A 24,673-nucleotide genomic window follows, 5' to 3' on the forward strand; every position below is an offset into this window, starting at 1 on the left:
GTGTATACTTTTCGCTTTTTGATATTAAAATTAAATTAGACGGTAAAATGAATGAAGTTATTTCAATATAAGAAATATATTTCCTTGTTTGTTACGATTGGTATAATGACACTTTAATTTCGCAGGAGTAAAATTAGAAATTTGTTCACATAATATTCAATTCTACACGTTATGTCTAAACAGACATATAGTACGTTTTGAGTTGAATGTGAATCATATAATCGCAGTTTTTTGTATAAATCTCCCCAAAATATCACCACAAATGATAATTTCACTCTCCGTGAGTTGTAAAATGTGGGCCTAACTTTTTATTGAACAAAATATGACAAAAATTCAAAAAAATTGATATTTTCCTCCTTTTTCGCATATATTTCAAGAGCTGTTAGTTTTAGAATAATTTTGTATATGATAAAAGTTTTGTAATTAAATTTTACATTCGACAATGCTAGTTTTAAATCTTAAAAATTATTATTATTATTAAAATCTCCAGCTGACTGTCAAAAAAAAAATGATTAGAAATCAGATTGACTACATCATCATCAACAAACGATTTCAGAATTCCGTAAAATCCGCAAAAACATATCCGAGAGCAGATGTTCCATCAGACCATAATCTTTTACTAGGACGTTTCAAAATCCACATGAAAAAAGCCCATAAAAGAAAAGCACAAAAACGTCCGGACAACCAGAAGTTGAAAGATAAAACCACAAGAGAAGAAGTCAAAGAGGAGATCAACAACAAAATAAACAGCATGGTAATCTCAGATATTAATCAAGAAAACATAAGTGTGGATGATATGTGGAATAAAATCAAAAATATCTGTAATTCAGTGGTAGATAATAAACTTAAACCAGAAAACAATATAAAGAAACAGCCATGGATAAGACAAGAAATATTAGAGCTAATGGAAAAACGAAGAAAACACAGAAATAAGAATGAGGAAATGTACAAAGAGATAAACAAAATCTTTAAGAAAAAGATTAAAGAAGCAAAAGAACTATGGCTACAAGATCAATGTATAGAAATAGAATCTCTAGAACAGAAGCATGACACTTTTAACCTACACAAAAAGATCAAAAACAACGGGAGGAAACGGATCACGAAGTCATAACTTAATACTAGACGAGCACAACAATCTGCTCTACGAAAATGGGAGAATACTTGAGATATGGAGGCAATACATGGAAGAATAATTCAAGGAAGAGCAAGAGATAAAAGTCAGTGTTTCTGGATGTTCAGGACCAGAAATAACTCTCAGTGAAGTAACATATGCAATAAAAATACTAAAAACCAACAAAGCACCTGGACCTGATAACATACAAGCTGAAATATTGAAACTATTTGAAAACAACCAACTCAAACTGCTAACGATTCTACTGAACAAAATCTATGAAACTGCAGAATTTCGTACAGATTGGCTAGTTTCCACCTTCTTCCCTTCGCACCAGATGTTCTGATTACAGAATTATAAGCTTAATGAGCCATGCACTCAAAATCCTTTGTGTTATTCACTCTCGCATATATAGAAAACATTAGCAGTGTTCAGTTTGGGTTTATAAGCGGACTGGGAACGCGAGATGCCCTATTTTCCATACAAGTATTGATACAAAGAGCTCGAGACGTAAATTACGAAGTCTACGCAAGCTTTATAGACTTTGAAAAAGCATTTGACAAGGTGCAACATCAAAAATTATTTCAGATACTGAAAGAATCAAGTATGGATGACAAAGATTTACGCCTAATTAAAAATTTATACTTACTGTAAAGGACAAGTGTACGAGTAGACAACGAAACCTCACAAGAATTCACGATAAAACGGGGAGTACGTCAGGGTGCATTTTATCACCGACGTTGTTCAATACTTACTCGGAAATGCTGTTCAGGGAAGCTATTGATGGTTTAAGAGAAGGTATAAAAATCAATGGTGAAATCATAAACAATTTAAGATATGCGGACGTTACGGTTTTGATTCCTGATAATGCGGAGGATCTGCAAACATTAATAGACCGAGTAGTGCAAGCCTGTGACAGATACGGCATGAAATTCAACTGTAAGAAGGCCAAAATTCTTGTAATAAGTAAAAACGACGTACTACAGCACCAATTCACAGCTAATAATGAACCCTTGAAAACAATCGACAAAATTACATACCTTGGATGCAGACTAAATAAGGAATGGGACTTCTCACAGGAAATAAGATGTCGCTTAGAAAAGGCGAGAGCTGTCTTCAATCGCCTCAGGAAGATTTTATGTAATATGTACCTAAACATTGATATAAGAACACGAGTCTTGTGGATGCTATGTATTTTCTACCCTTTTATATGGAGTCAAAGCCTGGACCTTGACGGGGGCAACATCCAAACGATTAGAAGCCTTCGAAATGTGATGCTACCGCCGCATGCTCAGAATTTCCTATATCCATCATGTTACAAACAACACCGTGATCCAACGTATAAATAAATATCTGGAAATTATGCGTATCGTGAAAATCAGAAAGATGACACATTTAGGGCATGTGATGCGCAATTAACTAATTCAACTAATTTTACAAGGCAAGATAGAAGCCAAAAGATCTCAAGGGCGCAGAAGGACATCGTGGTTGAAGAACATCAGACAGTGGGCAGGAATGACTACCATACATCTATTTAGAGCAGCTGTCAACAAAGTTGTATGGACCAAAAGAAGAAGATTAAAAACAACTCAATAACACAAAAAAAAACAGTTAAAACGGTTTCTTTTGAGAGTTTAATTTCTAGACAAAAATTCCTTCATATTCCGAGAGAGAAAACTCTTTAATATGTTTAATCACACAAAATTTCATTAAAATCGAATTAATATTTTTTGCAAAATAATTTTGCAATCTATATTTTTTTAATGAATAATTGATTGTCAAAATTACGCAGGTTGAAAACTAAAACTTTAAGATAAACAATTTCAAACCCATGTTGAAAAATGAAAATCCGTCGATCAGAAGAGCCTAGGGAATTTTTCAAAAAATTGTTTAAATTTTAGGCTTATAAACAATCGCGTCCTTCGAAGCACTTATAATATCAGTTTTGAAAATCGATCAACAATGGATGAAGTTATTTAAAATGTTTATATGCCTAAAATTTAAAAAATTTTAAAAAAATTTCTTAGACTATTCTGATCTACGCATTTTATTTTTTGAAAATGCGTTTGAAATCTTGAATGCTCCTCTATATGTAAAAAAAAGTTTCAAGTACCTAAAAGTTTTAATTTTTGTCCTGCAGAATTTTGAAAATTATTGTTTTAAAGAAAATTTAAGATTTCAAAATTATTTTGCATCGATTTTAATGAAATTTTATGTGATAATTAAAGATATTAAAGTTTTCTTTCTCGGATTTGTCTTAGGTTTGATTTTAGTCTGGAAAATAAACTCGCAAAAAAACCGCTTTTTAACTGTATTTTTTAATAATAATTATAAGATTTAAAACAGGCATTGTCTTATGTAAAATTAAATTACATAACTTTTATGTCCGTTACAAAATTATAATAAAACTAATATTTCCTGAGATATGCGAAAAAAAGAGGAAAAATATCGAATTTTCTGATTTTTTTTCATATTTCGTTTAATAAAAAATTAAGCCGATATTTTACAACTCGCGCATAGTGAAATTATCATTTTTATTGTTATTTTGAAGCGATTTATGCAAAAAACGGCGATTATACACTTTACATCCAAAACTCGTTATTTTAAACAGATACCGTCTGGACTATACTAGTAAATCTTCACTGAACCAACTGAACTCAGTCAATTGGAAATTTTAATCTTTTCTCAGATACTTAGTTGCTTCTTAACGATCTTAGAATATGTGATATCTGATCAGATAATTATTTTTATAATTTTATTATAATTACTGCAACATTTGGGATAAGAAAATTTCAAATAATTTTGAAATTGTTCATTACTGATTTACAGCATTACTTTTGGGATTATCGGCTATTTCATGAAACCTGTGCTATCAAAAATTTTCAAACGAAGTATAATATGCACGTGTCGGCGACTCTGTTAGAAGATTCCGATTGAGTGATAAAATTAGCCATTTGCAATGAGTAATTGGCAATTAGATGATCTTATTTTTGAAAGGAATAGATTTCGACAAGCAATATAAAAGTGCAGTTAACTAGAACTAAAGAGGGTGGGTATTATTGCACAACATGAATTATTGTGCAGTGTATCGATAATTTTGGGCATACATAAGCAGCTTTAAATTCTCGATCAAATGCGTATCATATAACATATTATTTTTTCATTCAGTGTGAAATACTGAGGTTTTATTTAACAATTTTCTAACACAAATAGTCCAAGAGATAGAGCCGGAATTTTGAACTGATCAGTAATGACATTTCTCTATTGGAATATATTCATTGTAACTGTGTTAAGACTTTGCCTTACAGGCGGACGCCGCTCGTGGAACAGGGGGTGGCTATACAGGGATGAAGTTGTCATTTTTTTTCGGAAAAATTACCGATCAATAATATGGCTGAAAATTTGCCCAGAGTAAGATCTTGGTATAACTAGACGAAATCCCAAAGGGCGGACGCGAGAGTGGATACATAAGGGGTAGCCCCTAAAAACTCTAAATCCAAAAGGGCGGACAGCTGGGTTGGTACAGAGAGCCATAAAACGGGGTCAAATGTACCACTTGCCTGCGCCTTTTAGGTCTCGGTAACAATTTTCAAACTGATTTTATTATGATATTTTTATACCGATTGATTTGAAAATTTGTATGCTCACTTCTGTTACTATTCTGAAAAGCGTCAAGTAGAGTTTTCCTCAAAATTTTCCAAAAAAATTTCCGTAAATGCAAATTTTCGTAATTTTGTGAGGTAAAATCTAATTTGTAGAATCCTTTCGATTTTCTGTAAGTTATACCATGATTTTTTTGTTACTGCCCTTCATAACGCTGTGTTGTTTTCAAAAATTAACTAATGCACGTTTTTTTCTTTACAGCTATTGTAGTCTGTAGATGGTCAGTATTTTTACATAATAACAATGTATTAATAGCAATGTTGGCCGTCTATGGACTGCTTTATATTCTTCAATTCTCGATGCAATGATCACTATACAATCTGCGTATTATCGTAATCAATGTTTTTGTAAATGTATTCATATTCCTAGATATATCTTCTGAATATAAATTAAACAATATATGATAAAAAAACCATGCGTTATAAGTAATTTACATATATGTATTTATCTATTTTGAAGAATTCTTGTAATATGAAAGCACTGTACAGAAGTACACACCTACACACGGTAATGAAACTCACTGTAATATGTTTACAATTAAACATTTTATTTTGTTAAACAGTGATAAACTGTTCCAAAATTATTATAAGATTAATTTGCCTCTAAAGCAGTGAGATCTTAAACCGTTTGTTTATTTTAGTCTTATCGGTAGTTTTTGTAAGTCGTTATCAGCGCTTCCACAGACCTTGGAATCAGAAGAAAAGCGTATGGTTTATTCAGTTAATTTATGGAATCGTGATTACGGATTAAATAAACGTGAAATTCTATCTGTTATCAAAAACGTGTCTAATATTACCAGATTCAAACAAAAAATTAATACGATTTTAAAGTAAAGAGGTACAAAAATAAATTTTCAGGAAAATTATAACAACATTTATAAATTTATATCACTACGATGATGTGTTTGATCACGTGTTTGCTATTTTAAGTGCAGTCTTTTCTAAATCTTGCTGAAGGCCAAAGCTTGTCTTTATTGAGTTCAGCTTGCTAAGAAAAGTTGACTTTTTTCTCCTACCCTTGCGTTGAAATTGAACTGATCCATTCCGCGATTTCTGTTTAATTAGCTTATTTGCAGCTCCGAAGTTTGCGGAACAATCCCTAGCAATATGCCTTTTGGACCATCTGTATTCAAGTCATTCAAATCGTGATGCGCATCCTTTCTTCTTCTTTTATTCATAATGTCTAAAAACTAACTCCAACGTGCTATCTCTCATTTCTGCTAAATTAACCAGAATACGACAAAACAACTAGCATCAGCAATAACTTTGTGCAGAATAATAGGTTATGGGACAAATCATTCAATACTTGTCAGAGTTATTGCAGCAGTGTTGCTAAGATAAAATAATAAAGAAATTGTCATTTTTCACATTAATTTGCATACTGTAAAGTAGGAAGAAAAATCAGAAACGACACTAAAATGTAGGATACTCCAGTAAAAACACTGATAAGATGCTGGAGTAAATACTGAAATAGATGCACTACCTATTGGTTGAAAAAACTACCTCACATAAAAAAAAGAATATAGACAAGGAAACCAAAATAGTGAAAGGACTGCTAAATATCATCTTCTAGGTTGATTCTTATAAACTTTCTGATTCTTCTGGAAGATAAAGGGTTTTTATAAAGTTCATTAAATATGTACTAGATGATCTATTAGATCGTGGATTTTTTTTTACTATGATAATAACGTTTCTTTTCTACACTTTAGTACTATCTTCTATACTTCACTCAAAGGAAGAAGACACAGAATGCGAAACAAAGAAATCAAAATACTCTGTTACGCAGACGACGCAATATTGACAGCCCCAGATGAAGATAGTCTGCAAAGACTGGTCCACAGATTTAACATAAAAGCCAAAGAATTTAATATGACAATCTCATCTCAGAAAACTAAAACAATAGTAGTGAGCAAAGAACCAACCAGATGTAAAATATAAATTGATGGCATCAGTATTGAACAAGTAATGGAAATAAAACACCGCGGAATTGCACTGCCTAGCTATGGAGACCTGGACAAAGAAGTGAGAGATCAAGTACAAAAAGCAAATTGACCGGCAGGATGCCTTAATAACACTATATGGCGAAACAGACACATTAACACTGAAATGAAGTCAAGAGTTTAAAAAGCCAATGTAAGACCAATAATGACATATGCCTCAGAAACAACACCCGACACAGCCCCAACGCAAAGGCTACTGGAAACGGCAGAGATGAGAGTACTGAGAAGAAATACAGGAACTACAGAAGAAATACAGTATGGTCTTATGGTCTACAATTATTGGCTTGTAGTAGTGAGAGTAATTATGCTTGCCTTCAAAGAGTCCAAGAGCAAATACTAAGAAACATAGTAACGCTCCGTGGTATATTCGTAACAAAGACCTACATCGGGAACTTTCTATAGTAAGAATTAAAGAAGGAATCAAGAGGATTGCCAAGGCTCACGAAAACCAACTACATAAGCATACAAACAAGAAAGTGTTATGTTAGATCCTCAAGACCTAGTCCGAAGAAGGCTCAAGCGCACCAAACAATGCCATTTTAAATTCGAGCAGTAAACCTAGCCACAACTGTGAAGTATGCAACAATATAATTATTAGATTCTAAGGTGAACTGTTGTGAATACCTAGGACAGTAAAGTAGCAGATTAGACTAAATATTAGTTAAAGTATTTCGTATTTATTTCATCACATAAATAAGATAATTACATGTAAATTAACAATAGCCGGAAGTACAGACTTAGATCAAAGTCAAAACGATAAGGACACTTTTTTAACTTATTTTATTCAGCAATCTGTTTTATGAACATAATATATTTCTACGTTAACTACCGAAATGGGAAACTCGCAAGTTGGCATTATATGTAAATGCTGATCATACATAATCGAAATAGCATTTGCCAAGAATAAAGACCTTGGCGAATATTTCGAGATTGGGAGATAATGGCTCTGGTTTATTCATTGAAAAATATTTCCGTTCCACAAAGGGAAGTTACTTAGTGCTTTAGATTCACGGTCAAATGTCCCACACTATGCGACACACAAACGCCAATTTTTATTCGTTTATTGAAGGAAGTATATATTCTTTTGTGTAGTATTTAAGAATATAATAATTCATTAGCCGATGGAAATACAAATAATGCGATTTCATGCGCGTGTAGCATAAACGTACATTAAGATTTAGATCATTAAGGTTTTTATTATTATCATATACTGACAACTTACGAAGTAGTGTGGGAATTAATAGAAAGATAATAACAAATTATTTAATATAAAAGCACAAGAAAAATATGATTATCAAATATGGGAAGTAAATTAGTAAGAGTTATACAAGGCTAGAGAGGACAATTACGAATATACAAAAGAAACCACATAGGAATAACGAAGTTAAAAAACACTCATACGAGGAGTTCTTATATCTGGGAGAAGAAATCTGAAACAAAAAAGGCTATAAGTCCATATGAAATCCCAAACTAACTAATAAAACGAAGTGGAGAAGAATATAACGAAGAATCTACGAACTAGTAATAAAAATTTCTGTATTCTTTATTACCTCCAATCTCCATTATTCCTGCACATCGTCTAGATATCTGAGTTTAGGTCGCCCCCTTCTTCTTCTTCCGAACGGCCTATTTAGCATGGTTATTTTAGCAGGATCACTTTCATGGATACGCATAACATGGACTACCCATTTTAGATTTATTTTGATAGTTTTCACGATATTTGCATCACCAAGTCTACAGAGTTTGAAATTATAGAGCAGTTATAGGGAGATAATATTATTAAACAGTTCTACAAATTATTAATGTAACTGCTCGACTACGAAACACATAAATGAGGGGTTTTACAACTACAGTTAATTGAGAATTAAACAGCCTTTTCATAATTTTTAAGCAAGCAATTGAGAGTGTAATAAGATAGATGTAATGAAGGACAGACTTGGTAGAGCAGTTCCCATTTCCGACCCGTCGTACCAATGTAACGACATAGTAGGTTCCTTAAATAGAATGTAAAAAAAATTGACTGATTGGAAAAAAAATTAATCATGTGAATGTTATTCGTAATCTTTTGGCTCGTTTTAGCAGCAATCCAAATGACTTTTGGGCATGACATACATAAAATGAAAACTAGGGAATTAAGGGATGTAAATCTCAAGGATGTAAAGCCAGGTAAAACACCAGGTTTTGACAATATTCATCCCGAATTCTTAATTAACAGCGGCAAATATGCAAGAGAATGGATAACGCTCGAAGATCATTGCCATATTAAAACCAGGGAAACCAAATGATAACCACCCTAAGAACTACAGACCAATAGCCCTACTATCGGCGACATTCAAGCTACCAGAATGACTTAACTACAACAGAATTAGTCCAAAGCTACTTGAATCAATACCGGTTGATCAGACAGGTTTCCGACCGAAAAGAAGCTGCGCAGATCAGGTTCTTTTACTTACCACATTTATTGAGGCAGGGTTCCAGAAAAACTTAAAACTGCAGCCGCATTCATAGACCTAACAGCAGCCTACGACACAGTCTGGAGAGAAGGCATGGTATACAAGCTCCTCCGTACAATCTCCTGTAAATCCACCGCTCGAATAATCAACAGCAGCTAGCCGACCGAACGATTTAAGTAATCATGGGAACCGACATCAGCACAACAAGAAAACTGAAGAATGGACTGCCTCAGGGAACTGTCCTAGCTCCTCTTCTCTTTAGCCTGTACATCGCTGATATACCAGAAACCAGATCAAGAAGGAAGTTTGGTTACGCCGATGACTGGGTCCTTGCAACAAGGTGTAAGTCATTTGAACAAACAGAAGAAATCCTCACGGCGGACTTACACACAGTGGGAAAGTATTTCCGTAAATGGAGGTTCTAACCAAACGCTACCAAAACAGAGGTTTCCAATTTTCGACTAAACAACAAGCTTGCAGGAAAAAAAATTGGCGCGCAATGTGGCCAAATTGTATCGATTATTTTGCCTACCACATTGGGATCATTACAAGGGGTTGAAAATTGGGGTGAACGACCGCCAAATCACAATCAGAGAAGTCGCTGATAAAGTTGGCATATTAATTGGCTCATGCCATGACACTTTTTCAAACGTTTTGGGTATGAAACGCGTGTTCTTTAAAAATTTGTTCCAAAATTGTTGAATTTTGAACAAAAACAGCGGCGAATGGAAGTTGCTCAGGAGCCACTAAATACGCAAACGACGACCCAGCTTTATTCAAAAAAGTTATGACAGGTGACAAAACATAGGTTTATGAATATGGCGTCGAAACTAAGGTTCAATCGCCCCAGTGGAGGCATTCAGGTTCGCCAAGACCAAAAAAGGCTCGACAAGTGCGGTTGAATATAAAGATTACGCTCACTGCGTTCTTTTATTTTAATGGCATACTGCACCATGAATTTTTGCCATGAGTTCAAGGTCAAAGACCGGATTTGTGGAAAAACAACGCATGGCTTTTGCATCACGGTAATGTACGAGCTCATACTTCATTACTTGTTCGTGAATTTTTGGCCAAAACCAATACTGTAATGATGCCCCAGCCTCCATATTCACCAGACATGGCTCCGTGTGACTTTTTCATATTTCCAAAAATTAAGAAAACGTTAAAGGCTGTCGATTCACAAGCATAGATGACATTAAAAGCGCATCGCTCTTAGAACTAAAGGCTATCACAAAGATCGAGTTTGAGAAGTGTTTCAAGGATTGGCAGAATCGTTGGCACAAGTGCATAATATCTAACGGATACTACTTTGAAGGAGACAACATTAATGGAGAAGAATAAATAAATATTTTTTTTCAAGAAACGAAAATTCCGGGTATTTTTTGAACACACCTCGTATAAGACGATCTTTTTGGAATAAAAATCAACATTTTTCAGCATTTTCGGAAAATCCAATTATTATTGCTAAATATCAGGGTGGACTCTTATGAGTAGCCAAACCTGTATATACAACAATATAGATGGAAGCGTCTACAAAAAGTAGAACAAAATTAAAACAGTAAATTAAGTGTTAAATGTAATGCCATTGATTTTGTTAAATGTATCACGTGAAGAGGTTCGTGTATAAAATGTCATTTGACTATTTTTTTTTTTTTATTTTCTTACCTTGAATGAATATCTATAATTAGATTTTATCAATTCCTACACGTTTTAAGGTTTTATGATTTATAATAATTTTTATGGGAAACAAAAATAATATACCTGCAAGGTTAAAATTTAATAACAAAAATAACGACCAAAAATTAGTTGTTATATGTAAAAATAATGTGGAAGACTAGCAAGTATATAGGTACAATGATTTATGTTATGATTATCATAATATTTATTGCCAATAATGTTGAACTTGTCTGTCTTTTACATTAGATAGATATTATGATCAGTTTTCAAATGTTAATTTCCTATAAATTATACTATGTATTATAAAGAAAACAATAAGTGTTATTCTTAGATATTCTTATACCTGTCTTTCAGATCGATAAAGTTTGTTCGGAAATACAATATCCTAATTTTCTAATCCCCTATATAAAGGTACACAACCACTTGTAAATACCCTATTGTTAAGATACTATTTATGAAACTATAATTCAGGTATAAAGTAAGTTGTAAAATTAATTTGATGCTTCGGAAACTGCAAAATAAGTCAAAATCGTGAATTGTTAATTATTATAAAAATTAACCCAGTTATTTGCTATTGTGTCCAAAGTTGTGTATTGTGGTCCTAGCAAACCCTCAAAATTTCATATAGATCCATTAATTAGTTAAAAAGTTATTACATTTGTTTATCACAGACCTTTTTTGCAATACTTACGAAGAATTGTTCGTATATTCTGGCCTAACACCATCAGAAACGAAGATCTGCTACACCTGACCGAAAAAAAGAGGAACAAAATGAAATTAAGTCCAGGAAGTGGGGTTGGATCGGTCACACACTCCGAAAAAATAGTTCCAGTATCGCAAAGACTGCCCTAGAGTGGAATCCCCAAGGGAAAAGAAAAAGAGGTCGCCCAGTACCTCCCAGTATCTCGTCCATGATGGAGAAGATCCATCATGGACGAGATAAGAGGCCAAGGAATGTCTTGGAATGAGGTGAAGGCCTTAGCGCAAAATAGAACCCGATGGCGCGTTTTCACTGAAGCTCTATGCTCCACTTAGGAGTTCAAGAACCTTATATATTATCACAAACCTTTTTTGCAATAATACTAGTCAGAAAATAATGAAGATACAGTAATTCTACGAATACCAAATGAAAGACCAAGATTTCCAATATGTAAAAAAAATGAAAATAAATTACAACGCAAAACAATTTCTACAAAATTACGGATACTTTTGATTTATAAACATTTAAAATAACTTTTAAACTATTGCCCGTAAATTAAATCATTTTTCATATTTAAAAAGCTCTGTTATGCAGACGACGCAATATTGATTATTATTGCAAAATACCTGGGTATTGTTCTGAAGCTATTTTCTTGTGGCATTTTAAAGTACTTACTTACTTACTTACTTAAGTATTAAACTTACTTAATTTTAAAGTAATTACTATTTAAATGGGAATAAGCCACAATTAAAGGTTAAAGTAAGTTTATTGAAGTTTCAATTTCCACTTCGGAAATCGTTCTCAAAAAGCAAACAATGTTTGTACTTTATTTGGTACAATAAAACTAATTTGGTAAAGTCGGTAAAAATGACATCCAGCTGAATTTTATTATTTATGGACCCACAAATTTGACACAGTGGACTTCACTGGTAAAAAACCATATTGTTCTGGACAGAACCTATTTCCAAAGTAATTCAAAATATTGTGATAAAGCACATTCTCGAATATCTTAGTAATTGAATTAATGACAGATATAGGCCTATAGTTCTCAACGTTACCAGCATTACAAGATTTTTCAGTAAAATGTCGTTATTTTACTGAAAATTTTACTGAAATGCAATTTTAGATTCCCTTGCCGAGTAATTTATCAAGCTGTTTGCTTCGCAAGTTTTAGGAAGCACAGTGGTAAAAATTTGAATTCGGTTTCGCTAGGTAGAAATCGTTTGATTTCTCTTTTTGTTTTTAGATGGCGTAGTTACGTCCGTATATAGTTATTTTGATAACTATTGTCTAGGACGGGAACGATTTTTGTTTTGGTTCAGAGTAGTGCCTATACCGCTCTGAGGAGACCTAAAGAGGTCGAAATACGTATAAGCGGCTGTCGCTGCCCTGTATCAAAACAAAAATCTAATACCGTCATTGTGTTTTGTCGTTATTTATTTATGGCAATGACTGGGTGGCAATAATTGGTATTTTAAAAAGTTTTGTGGCAATTATTTTTGTCTATATATGGTTTTTAGCTTTACCTTTCTTATAGTGGCAATGACTGGTCGTTTACCTTATCATACGAATACAAAATAAATAGAGGAAGGCTACAAATTAAATGTGCTGTCAAAGGTTACAAGGAAATACGGTGCTGAATGAACAAGTCTAGTCTATACTAATACAAATAGAAACCTGAAGAATAAGTCTACGTCCAAAATTTATGAAATATATTACTTACCTCCTGTGCCTAGAACTTTGAGCAAATCGAAGTGTGACATATCAACCCTTCCGATTCCGGAAAGGTTAACTGCAAAAAAAGAAAAAAAAAATTAATATCTTTTCATATGTAAACAAACTACGATTTTTTTATAAAATATAATTGCACAAAAATTATAAAGTTTGGTTCAAAATGCGTTATTAAATTTTCTTTGTTTTAAAAAATAAAGTTTATTGTACCATTTATGGTTTACTCCCTATAAATATTAGAAAAAGGTGAAATTAAACGAAAGAAATGTGTTCTTTTTGTTTTTTTATGTTTATTATTGACATTTCTTATTTTCTAAAAAGCATCTTTATCGGCATAACAACCGTTATTGTATATAAATTAAAAAGTATTAAACAACCCGTTAAAAAAATATATAGTTAGTACATTTTCAAGTCAAAATTTCAGAGCGAGACGAGTCCATCACCAACCCCAGACACTAAAAAAAGCTCTTTTATAAATTTTTTGGTGAAGTGTCCACTGACCCTCCTCAAATTTTCCACAATTTTCCCAAATATCATCGACATATATTATAGCCCCGTCGGCCCGATTTTTTATCCCCCCTCCAATTTAGACCCACATTATCTCTTCTCTCAGACGTCTACGTTTTTTGCCCCGAAAAATTTTTTTGACTAAAGGGCAAGGACACCAGACGAACGAATGGGCACCTTTCGAGGGCTTCGAACGCAGAATTTCGGGGCGAAAGCGAGAAAGGATAACGGCCTAATGGGGTAAGTGTACAGGGGTAGGTCGAAGAGCTGAGGCGAGGGCAACGACAAGTTCAAGGGCGGTTACCTGATCGATCACGGGGGTTACGAACAATTATATTTGCCGCCAGACAGTTTGTGTCGAGATTTTCATTATTAATACTCGTAAATGCTGCCAAATAATAGATAATTCACCAGTACATCAATCAGCAACAATTTGCCTCAATACTACAAGGAGGGAAATTTATTGTCGATTAATATATATTTAAAAAAATTTACTTACTTAATTGTAATTGTTTTGTTGTAATTAGTATTACATCAAGTTTCAAAATTTTACTTGATTTTTAAAAACCTAGATAAATTTCTTGAAATTATAATAGAATTACTTTGTTAATCGTTTAAATGGTCAACAGTAACGGTGAGTTTTTATCTACATTTGAATGTTGAATACACACATCATTGCTCCGCTTCCGTTCCTGTGCGGATATTTAAAGCAACATTTTTATGTATTTCCTAAAGGATAGATATAAGTCACAATTTTGACAGTGTTTGATAACACTAGAAATGGCTCGGCAGTATAAAAATAGATAAAGAAAGGTGAGAATTACTCCTTACATAATTACTCATTAAGTTGGACGAGTGGGGCACTATAAATAGTTCGGTTAAACTTAACAGTCAGTCTAACCACCCAAATTATAAATATTAAAGAAGTCAAAAACTGAGTCTCCTGAGTTCCTCCTGCTTCTTTTGTTTGAATTCTTTTTTGCTTTTGTTCAGTTTCTGGTAAAATTGTCTCGTCTCTATTGGCTTACTTATATCGTGTAGATCTTGAAGTTCTTTGTTCATATTTTCTCTCTTATTTCAGCGGTGTTCCTCTTCTTTGTTTACTTTCTATGCGTAGTAATTCTTCCGCTGCTTCTTTCATATTGTTTCTGAAACCTTCCCACTCTTCATTTATGTTTTCATGTTTTAGTCTGTTCTCTAGTTTGATGTTTATATTCTCTATTTTGAGTCCTTCTACATTATATCGTTCATGTTAAGAACCTATTTTCTTCTTTAAATGTTTAAAATTCTGGCCGTTACTTTACTTTCGATCATGTAGTGATCAGAATCAATATTTGCACCTCTTCTGGTGCGAACGTTTATTATATTCGATTGGGCTCTTGAGTCTGCAATAGCATGATCTATCATATTTACTTAAGTCTATCTGGTGATTTCCAGGTGCCTTTGTGTATATCCTTTCGGGCAAAGTTAAAATTATACAATCGATTCTAAAAAAACTATGTACTAGAAAAAAGACGTTTTTGAAATCTGAGCATCAAAAATTCGTTATTTCCCAAGTAGCAAATTTTTTCATTTTGTTAGGCTGTGTTAGCACAGAAATATAACAATCTTTTGTCACAATGCAAAGTAACCAGCAAGGAAACATATTTGAAACAATGATCGAATTTAAAAATTTCCTAGAATTCATGAGAGGCACGTGATTTCGGCTACATTGCACCATTTACGGCGTGTGATTTCGGCTAGTTTCATTTAATGTTTGTCAGACTATAGAACACCGAAATCAGACATGGGAAGATTCTATCCAACAACTGAACCCAATTGAAACCTATATCGACAATATACGGATAATATCTCTGGAGATTACTCTACAATATGAATGTGTTTTTAGATCTTGCACAGTCTGTTATAGGACGTATATATAAACCAAAAGGTATACATCGAATATATTCTGGTATATTTAGAATGACAGGAAGAAATCATTAGACCCAAACTGTCAATATTGTGACACCATCTCTGTGAACGCGTTTACCATAAGGTAATTTTATAACAAGATATGCATCACAAAGATTCTCAAACCCAAACGAGTCCATCACATAACATCAGAATGAATGTAAAACATTAAAAGGAAGCGAGATACAAAATGCAGTGTCTGGTTCAATCAAAGAGATCATTAACTGCTGTTACATAGAAAGCTAGAATAGAAGCTAAATATATAGTGCTAAAATATCGATAATTGACTCAGTTACGATACTCCCCCGGCCGGCAGTTATAAAGCAGAAGATATCTCTTCGCTATCTTAACTGACAGATATAAAACATAATAATATAGATTTGTAATTTCCATTCATTGTTTTATTCAATAAACTCAATACAAATATCTGTTTTTCAGAAGAATTCCCCGTTATTGTTTGCGTAGTTATTTATAATTAGCATTTAAAATTACACACTTAGTATACACCATTTCTACTTAATGATCTTTTATACTTTCTCCATAATTTCCGCGAATGGACCTATTTTATTTTACCTTCCATCCAGTCGTTATCCTTCTCGGTAAGTGTTCCCACTGTAATTCTGTAAAAATTTGTAGCACATTTTTGTCACAATTGTAGACAATAATTGACTTTGGGGCTTGAAAGAATTTCCGAAATCTATTTCAAGCCCAACAACCTTTCCCTGAAGTACACAAATCGGCCTAATTATTCCACCAAAACGTAAAAGTATTTCGGACAATATTATTGTTGCCGGAATTATTTCGTAATTGGGTCTCATTTTTAAACCTACTATAATGTAAAAAAGTTCACTAGTTCCTAAAAATCCTTTAAGATGTATTTAGTCATAATGTTAAACGCTAAGAGAACATTGACATAACTCATTTATAAACATTTGTTTTTTTAGTAAGTTAAATAAATTAATATTGTTAATTACTGCATAATTAAAATTAACTAACATGTTAGTTAATACTAAGGTAACTAAGTTGATAATAAATAGTTAGTTAATTCATTAACATCTACATGTTATGTAGTACATGTACCATATAATATAAATAAAGCATACTGTAGTTTTTGAAAAATGTCCACTGCATTGTGAAAAGTTCACCACATTGTGGTTTCTGCAGATATTGATCTAGAACTTTGGTTTACGTCTTAAGAAACCCCTATTGAATGAAACGTCATGTATAAGGTACTAAAACTAGGAAACTACGTAACTTAAACAGTGTAAACTTTTCAAAATAGCTTGGATTTATTATTTATTACATAAATATGGATCTGCATTCGGTATAAGTCCTCTCAATTCCATAATTCTTATTGTCTTAACGACGTAAAAAGGAAATTCGTACGTTTGTAGTTTGAATTATTGCGGTCGAAAACATGTCAAGTAATCTTATTTCTTCAGAACACAAATTTCGCTAATTTATCATTGAATTTATCAAGAATGCACTGTAAGGAGTCACTGTCTGCTTTTGCTGAATACTGATTTGAACGCTTGATTAACAATTTCCATTAACAAAAATAAAAAAAAAACAAAAAAGTCGTTACTGTGTTTTGTTGCTGTTAAAAATGTAGCTGGTGGCCGTTTAAAAGATTCAGTTGTTACGTATTCTACAGTCAAGCGTCCAAGATGCAGATTCCCCATTGAACGAGTCTACAGCGATCATTATTATGTGCTCACAGTATAGCGACGCCGAAACTCTGACTATAACCTGCCTTTCATCCTTCTATATACCATATTTAAAAGGTAAGTGAGTTTTTTGAATTGACAATAATTTATGAGTTACGCCAAGTGTTTTCTTATTTTCAATCATATATATTTTATTTCCGTATTTATTACTTCAATTAATGAACCAGCTAATTTCAATACGTCCTACTTTGAACACGTATGACCGCATATACCTTCAACCACCCATCTCTGGCAGCCGTAGCTGAGCAGCTATGTTACTGGCTTAACAAGCTGAAGGACCCGGGTTCAAATCCCGGCACCGACAAAAATTTCAATTTCTAATTTAAATGAGCTGCCACCGTGCTTCGGAGGGCACGTAAAGCCGTCGGTCCCGGCTACGAAAGTAGTCGTTAAGTCATGTTAGGGGCGCTTGCGCGACCTGAAAACCCTAACACTAGACCTTAGCCAGAAGGTTACACGAACTTTATCGACTCTGTTCTAGAAATTTTAGTTAGAGTTAATAAAGTAACTAATAACCGCTCAGATCATAGTATATATATATATATATATATATATATATATATATATATATATATATATATATGCATGCATGCATTTTGAAATAATTTTTACTTGTTCCATCTTATTGATTGTAACGAACGTGCTCAAAGATATTTTAAATTTTAACATGCATTTTATTAAATGTACAGTGTCATCAACAATAATGTTATTTTAGTATTAATTTTATTTATGTGTATAATCTTTTAATTTCTGTAAGTATTGTAAATCTAAGTGTACGTCAGTGTTTTGAAATGTTTGTTTTTTACAGTTACTCCCGATGGAGCCATCAAATAAATGGCGAAATATTGAGCTTTAGAAAAAACAAAGATTTTTTATTTAATAGACCACATACCCGATATTTCCAACATATTTATATATATATATATATATATATATATATATATATATATATATATATATATATATATATATATATATATATACATTTGATTGGAAACAAAAGTTCTGTTTCCAATCAAACCAAAAGCCAAAGCCAAAACTTCAGAATATAAACAAAAGTGATTTTAAACTAGTAATCAAGAAGTTAAAACATTATAATATATATATAAACCATATAGAAAATACTGTTTAGTAGTTCAATTTCGTTAATTACGTTAAATAATTCGGGTGTTCATGTTTTAATGAAATTAAATAAGTGTAATTGCGAAAATTATATTGGAAATATATTAATTTATTACTGTTAATTATACTATACATTGATTGTACTTTGGTTTCTGATTTAAATTAAATAAACATTTATATGTTATATAGCGATAGTCAAATGGTAAGTTTCAATTTAAATGTAATTATTGTAATCATAGCTAAAACAGATATCGAATTAAAATATTAATTATCCCACTACATTAAAAAAAAAATTAAAATTGTTTATAAATTATATGTTCTTAATCTTGTTATTGTACCATAATCTTTACATGCTCTGCTAGAGTTTGTTTGAGCCAGAAATTCTTTTCCGGGCAAGAATGGGATATGTCCAAAGTGTTACGGTAGAGAGAGAATGGTTTTGGTCTATATGAAACCCGTATACATCATCTACATGCTCTGCATAGTTCTGCAGTTTCTCAGTCAAGAAAACACAGCTTTAGTTGTAGAGAAGTCCAGGAAAAGGAGTCTAGGTACGAAGTAGGGTGCATAGCCCCGTCAGAGGGCACCCAGTGTATAAGACACCCTGTACGAGAGCTCGAGCAAGACTGACTGGTCTGGCCTGAAAATAACCCTTATTTATACATGTTCTCGTGTGTCGATATGGGTATTTCCAGGAGAATTGGCCAATAGAATATTTTGTAAAAGTTACAAGGTGTGGCGATGCCTATCGAGGTGCGTATTAGTCTACTACTAATAGCCCAGGACGCCACCTTTTGGAGACTATTTCGAGGAAAGAAATTTATTAAATAAAAATAACAAGGAAATTTCAAAAAACTGTACAAGTAATCAAAATTTGCAAAAGATACATAAAAAGACAAGTTCAAATTGTCCGCAAATATTCAAAAAAAGTTCAAAAGTGTCCATGACATGTCCAAAATATTTATAAGTTCGAAAAGGTTAAAAAATGTCCTTAAATGTTCAAAATGTTTATAAAAGTTAAAATATTCGCGGAATATACACAACTCATCACAGCTTCCTGTTAGTGGTTGTCATCATCTTCTTGTGCATGTACAATCCTTGTGTTGATCCCAATGTTGATTGTTATGGAGCTTGTGGAGCAGCTCTCGTACTGGAAGATGCCCAGCGTAACGCCTCGGTGTGAGTTTGGGTTGTAAGACTCACTGTTAGTTGGGCCTTATCTCACGGTAGGGACAGAAGGGTTTTGGTATATATTAGACGCGTATACATTCCATATGTGCCCTGCAAATGGCTTTGACCAGCCAAATCCAAGTATTCTGCGTTGATTTCATTTTTTTAAGGTTCTACTGCTTCTCAGTAAAGAAAAGACAGCTTTAGGCGTCCGGGAAAAGAGTCTAGGTACAAAGTAGGGAGCATAGACCCGTTAGCGGACAGCCAGGATATAGAAGACCCAGTATGGCAGCCAGAGCAAGGAGGAGCGTTGCGTTTCACGGTGCGTATTAATTTACTACTAATAGCCCTAGGTGACAACAGTAGTCTCAGTAATTAGGAAACTATAAAATGGGATCCTCAACGTCGGACGCTCGAACGTCAAGTCCAAATGACATCTCTCTCTCTCTCTCTCTCTCTCTCTCTCTCTCTCTCTCTCTCTCTCTCTCTCTCTCTCTCTCTCTCTCTCTCTCTCTCCAATGGCGCTACAGCCCAAATCGGGCCTTGGAATCCTCCAAACTATACCTCCAACCTTGTCGGTCCCGAGCCGATCTTCTCCAGGTTCTCACGTCTAGCAAATTTTGCGCGTCCGCTGCTACTTCATCCTCCCATCTTTTCCGTGGCCTTCCTTTTGGTCTTGAGCCCTGCATTTTACCATCTAGGGCTCTTTTCGGCAATCTTTCTGTCTCCATTCTTACTACATGACCAGCCCAGCGAAGTCTCTGAAGTTTAACGAATTCTGAGATCGGTGTCTCTTTGAACAGTTGGTAGAGTTCATGGTTTATCCAAATGGTGGTTCAAATGACATGTTTATCTATAATATACAAGTAATGGATAATTCCTTCCACCAATAACAGCAAAACTAACTAACAAATAAAGATGGACTGAAAACTTTATTTTCTACAATTATTATGACAAAATTTGTTATCACTACAGCTGCTCCAGCAGAGTCTTTCTCGAGTAATCCATTTTTGAAATTTGTTTGCACTTTATACTCTAACTGAATAAGTTGAGGAGGGGAGTGCTGTTTGTCTCAAGTTGGTCTTTCTGAGATTGGGACAAACATCTCGCCCCTCCTCAACTTATTCAGTTAAAGAGTATAAAGTGTAAAAGCATGGTAAAAATATATCACTTAAGAAAGACACTCTGCCGAAACAGTTTACTGATAATAAATTGTAATAAATTTTGTAGTAAATGAAGTTTTCAGTGTTATATTCTTATATAAAATGAAGTTCCATCAAGTAACGGTAATAAACGGTCAGTTAAATAAAGATGATAATATAACGACAATGTCGCCAGACAATTTTTAATAATAACGGATGCTTGTTTAATAATTAATATTTTTTATTTCAATTAACCACGACTACTACTAAGGTTATTCTTCTTCTTCATATTCCATGTCCTTTCAGACCGTTGGTTACCATCACAGCTATCTTAATTTTATTCACTGCCACCCTAAATAGCATGCTTCTATCAATACCATACCAATCTGGCAAGTTCTTCAACCATGAAGTCCTTCTTCGTCCTGGACTGCGTTTGCCTACTATTTCCCTTGCATATTTTGTTACAACCTATATTTGGGATCTCTCATTACATGTCCGAAGTACTCCAGCTTTCTTTTGTTGATGGTTTTTATAAACTCAGTAGTCTTGCTGAGACGTTCTAGTATCAGGGAGTTTCGAATCTTCTCCACCCAAGAAACTTTTAAAAATCTTCTATAGCAGCACATTTCGAAATGCCTAGGGCGATTTAGATCATTTTTATTTATAGTCCAATCCATAGCCACCATATAGTAAGACCCAGAACACGTAGCAACGACGTAGGCGGATCCGCAATTCCAATTTTAGGTCTGTTACATAATACCTTGGACATCCTTCGAAAAGCGGTTTACCGCTTTAATAACCTTAGCTAATAACTAAGGTTATTATTAGCGGAATAACAATTTTTGTGTAGTGTATTGTTTTACTTCCCATATCGAAGATCTACCAAATTTTCTTTTAATTTATGTTAATGTTTGTTATGTTATGTTTATTTAAATTTAATTTTATTCGTCCAGTAGCAAAATATTTATTACATTCTCATAGGTATTTGATTTATTCTTTGAATAATACCTGAGAAATCTTTTATAGAAGTGTTGTACTTACGGCTCTTTATATCATACCATTCTTCATATCTTTTGTGCATCTCAAATAAAACAAATCAATATACTAGACTCAAATTACATTCGGTGGAATGAACGGGGCAACCCTAAGTAAACTTTTATAACCGTTGTTGGGATTCCGCTGGCGTTATTCATGAAAGAAAGACACTGACAAAGCAATAACAATGGGAGAGATATTGGGACGGAATGACAAAAATGCTGGTAGAGATATAACTTTAAGCGGCTTTGTGGGTGAAGAAATGGTCGAAAATAAAACTCCGGCGCTATTAAAAATAATTTTCAGATAAATATAAGATTAATTCTTTTAAAAATATAAATTTGGGTAGCATGCGACATTTATTGTTGTTTTAGTGTCTACAAGTCGTTGCACTTTTCTTACTTTAGTGGCTGTTGCTATAGAATTTATTCTTGTTTTACGTAATTTGGTATGCAGGTGTTATTGTATGACGACCTATGTATACTAAGTATTGATTTATTTGACATAAGACTTAACTGCAATTTAGGCTTTAGTTTTACGATCAGTTTATTCTCCCATATATTTTAATTATATATTTGGTTCTTGCCCTCTTCTTGTTATAAGCCTTGAGTGCCGTTCGCACAGTATCGTTTATTTTGCTTGCCTTATCTCCACCCCAGTAACTTCTGTTCCAATTTTCAAACCCCTATAATGATATCCTATGTGGTAGGCAAAATATTTCGTTACAATGTTTTCAATACATACCAAAGAATTTAATGCTACACCGTATAGCCTCTAATTGTTAAATCATCCATCGTATAGCCCCGACTTAAGTCCCAACGAATTCTTTACGTTCCTAAAGATCTAGAATTCAATGCGTGGGCAGCGATTTAAGTCATCAGACTAAGCCATCGATGCCTTTAAAACAGCGATTTTGCAGGTGTCAACTGAAGACTTGAATAACTGTTTCACCAATTGGTTTGAACGTATGCAAAAGTGTATCGATCTTGGAGGGACATATTTTGAAAATCAATAAAGTACTTTTAGTCTATATATTTGTTGTCTTTATGGCTATATGCAAAACTAAAAAGACAACCCTCATATTGTTAGTTTGGTCCGTTTATTATTAGTTTATCTTCAGAAATATTTAGTATTTACAACCTAAGAATAGCTTTTGACACGAGGAAATCCAGAAATTCGAGAAATCATTGTAACTCATATATTTAATCACCCTGCTCTAAAGAGATCAACTGACCTACTTTGTTATTACTTGAAGCAATATAATGTGAAATCCCAATACGTATATTGAAATGCTAACTTCAATAAGTTAAAATTTATCTTACTATCAACAAGAAAAGCAAGACAAGTGTAACCGCAATCTTTCTTTTAATCTCCACTACAAGATCTACAAGTGAAAAGGTATAGTCACGGTAACATATATTACAGAACACTTTAAATGCGGCAACTTTTGATCCCGTCTTACCTTTTTTATAACCGACCGGATGTCTATGCCAAGCATTTTAGTTTGCAAGCAGTTTGATAGTAGAGTGTCGAATGTTGATTGCTGTAATTTACTTATTTTGGATAGTTATGTGGCTTACGTGGGACAATGTGGTTGAAAAGATTGCGTACGATAACAATACTGAAGAACAACTAGCCGCCACACTATATCTTAAAGCAGAACTATCAAAACCTACAAATATGAACGCTCTACTATATTTCTTACTGCAACTTTGCCATATACTTTTGGAGTCACTTGGTTGTCTCCACAAAGTATTTGCTGCCTAAAATCTAATACTTCGCTGCAAGATATGGATGACTGTTTCAGTTTCTCCATGAACTGCATCTTAAGTCTCCCTGAAACAATCCTATTGTATACAGTGTCCCTTGACTGGCGCGTGCCAGTAAGGAAGTCTTTTATGTCTCTGGGCGAGTCCTGCTTGTTTTCCGCAATAATTCAGCCTTATTGGCACATGTCCGTCCAATGTATACTTAGTAATGTGTTTGACCGGTATTTTCCCCGTAAGATGTTGCCTTCGAATCTGAATCCAGAATGTTGGTTCATATTGTTATACGACAGAGAAAATTGAGACTCGGACGTTGAAAATTTCCTTCGTTAATCCTAAGTTGGAGGCGTTTAAAATGTAGATCACGCGAAGAATGCTCTGAATACTATTGAAAGATAGGGTGAGAAAGGAAGAAGTCTTAAGAAGGCAACTATTGAGTTATTCAACTTGATCAAGGTACAAAAATTGGATATCTAGGATATATTCAAAGACAGGGAAAAGATATGCAATCGCTCAACTAATTATCCAAGGAAATATTAAGGCAATAGGGGAATAGGTCGCAAACAAATGTCGTGGCTATGAAATACAAAGAAACGGACAGACATTAATAACACTTGTGCGAAGATGTAAGTGTGTCCTTACATCTCGTCCTGATGACTTTGTTTCGCGCACCAGTCATAGGTCGCTGGTTTCTAGGTCGCGAAGGACAGACGTCAGGCCTAAGATAATTTGCCAACGTATTATAGGTGCACGGTACTATAAGATAAAGACTCTCGATATTTGTGACGCAACCCATCTAGCTTCTTCTTCTTGGGGTGCTTATTCGGGACAAATGGTGGCGATCATCATGGAAATTTTTATCTTGCCTGCAGCAGCGCGGAAAAACTGCACTGATGTATTAAACCAGGTTCTGAGGTTCT

At 33.7% G+C, this 24,673-nt stretch overlaps 1 protein-coding gene across 2 annotated transcripts in view; it reads right to left on the reverse strand.

Moving 5' to 3' along the window:
* Positions 1 to 24,673, reverse strand: part of LOC140450305 (ribosomal protein S6 kinase alpha-5-like) — a 422,483-nt gene that overhangs the window by 287,633 nt on the left and 110,177 nt on the right. For both annotated transcript variants that reach the window (XM_072543860.1, XM_072543859.1), the window contains exon 2: positions 13,327 to 13,395. In XM_072543860.1, the coding sequence (XP_072399961.1) occupies positions 13,327 to 13,395 (69 nt within the window). The remainder of the gene's footprint in view (positions 1 to 13,326; positions 13,396 to 24,673) is intronic.

This window comes from Diabrotica undecimpunctata, chromosome 9 (assembly GCF_040954645.1).
Source record: "Diabrotica undecimpunctata isolate CICGRU chromosome 9, icDiaUnde3, whole genome shotgun sequence".
NCBI classification, from domain to species: domain Eukaryota; kingdom Metazoa; phylum Arthropoda; class Insecta; order Coleoptera; family Chrysomelidae; genus Diabrotica; species Diabrotica undecimpunctata.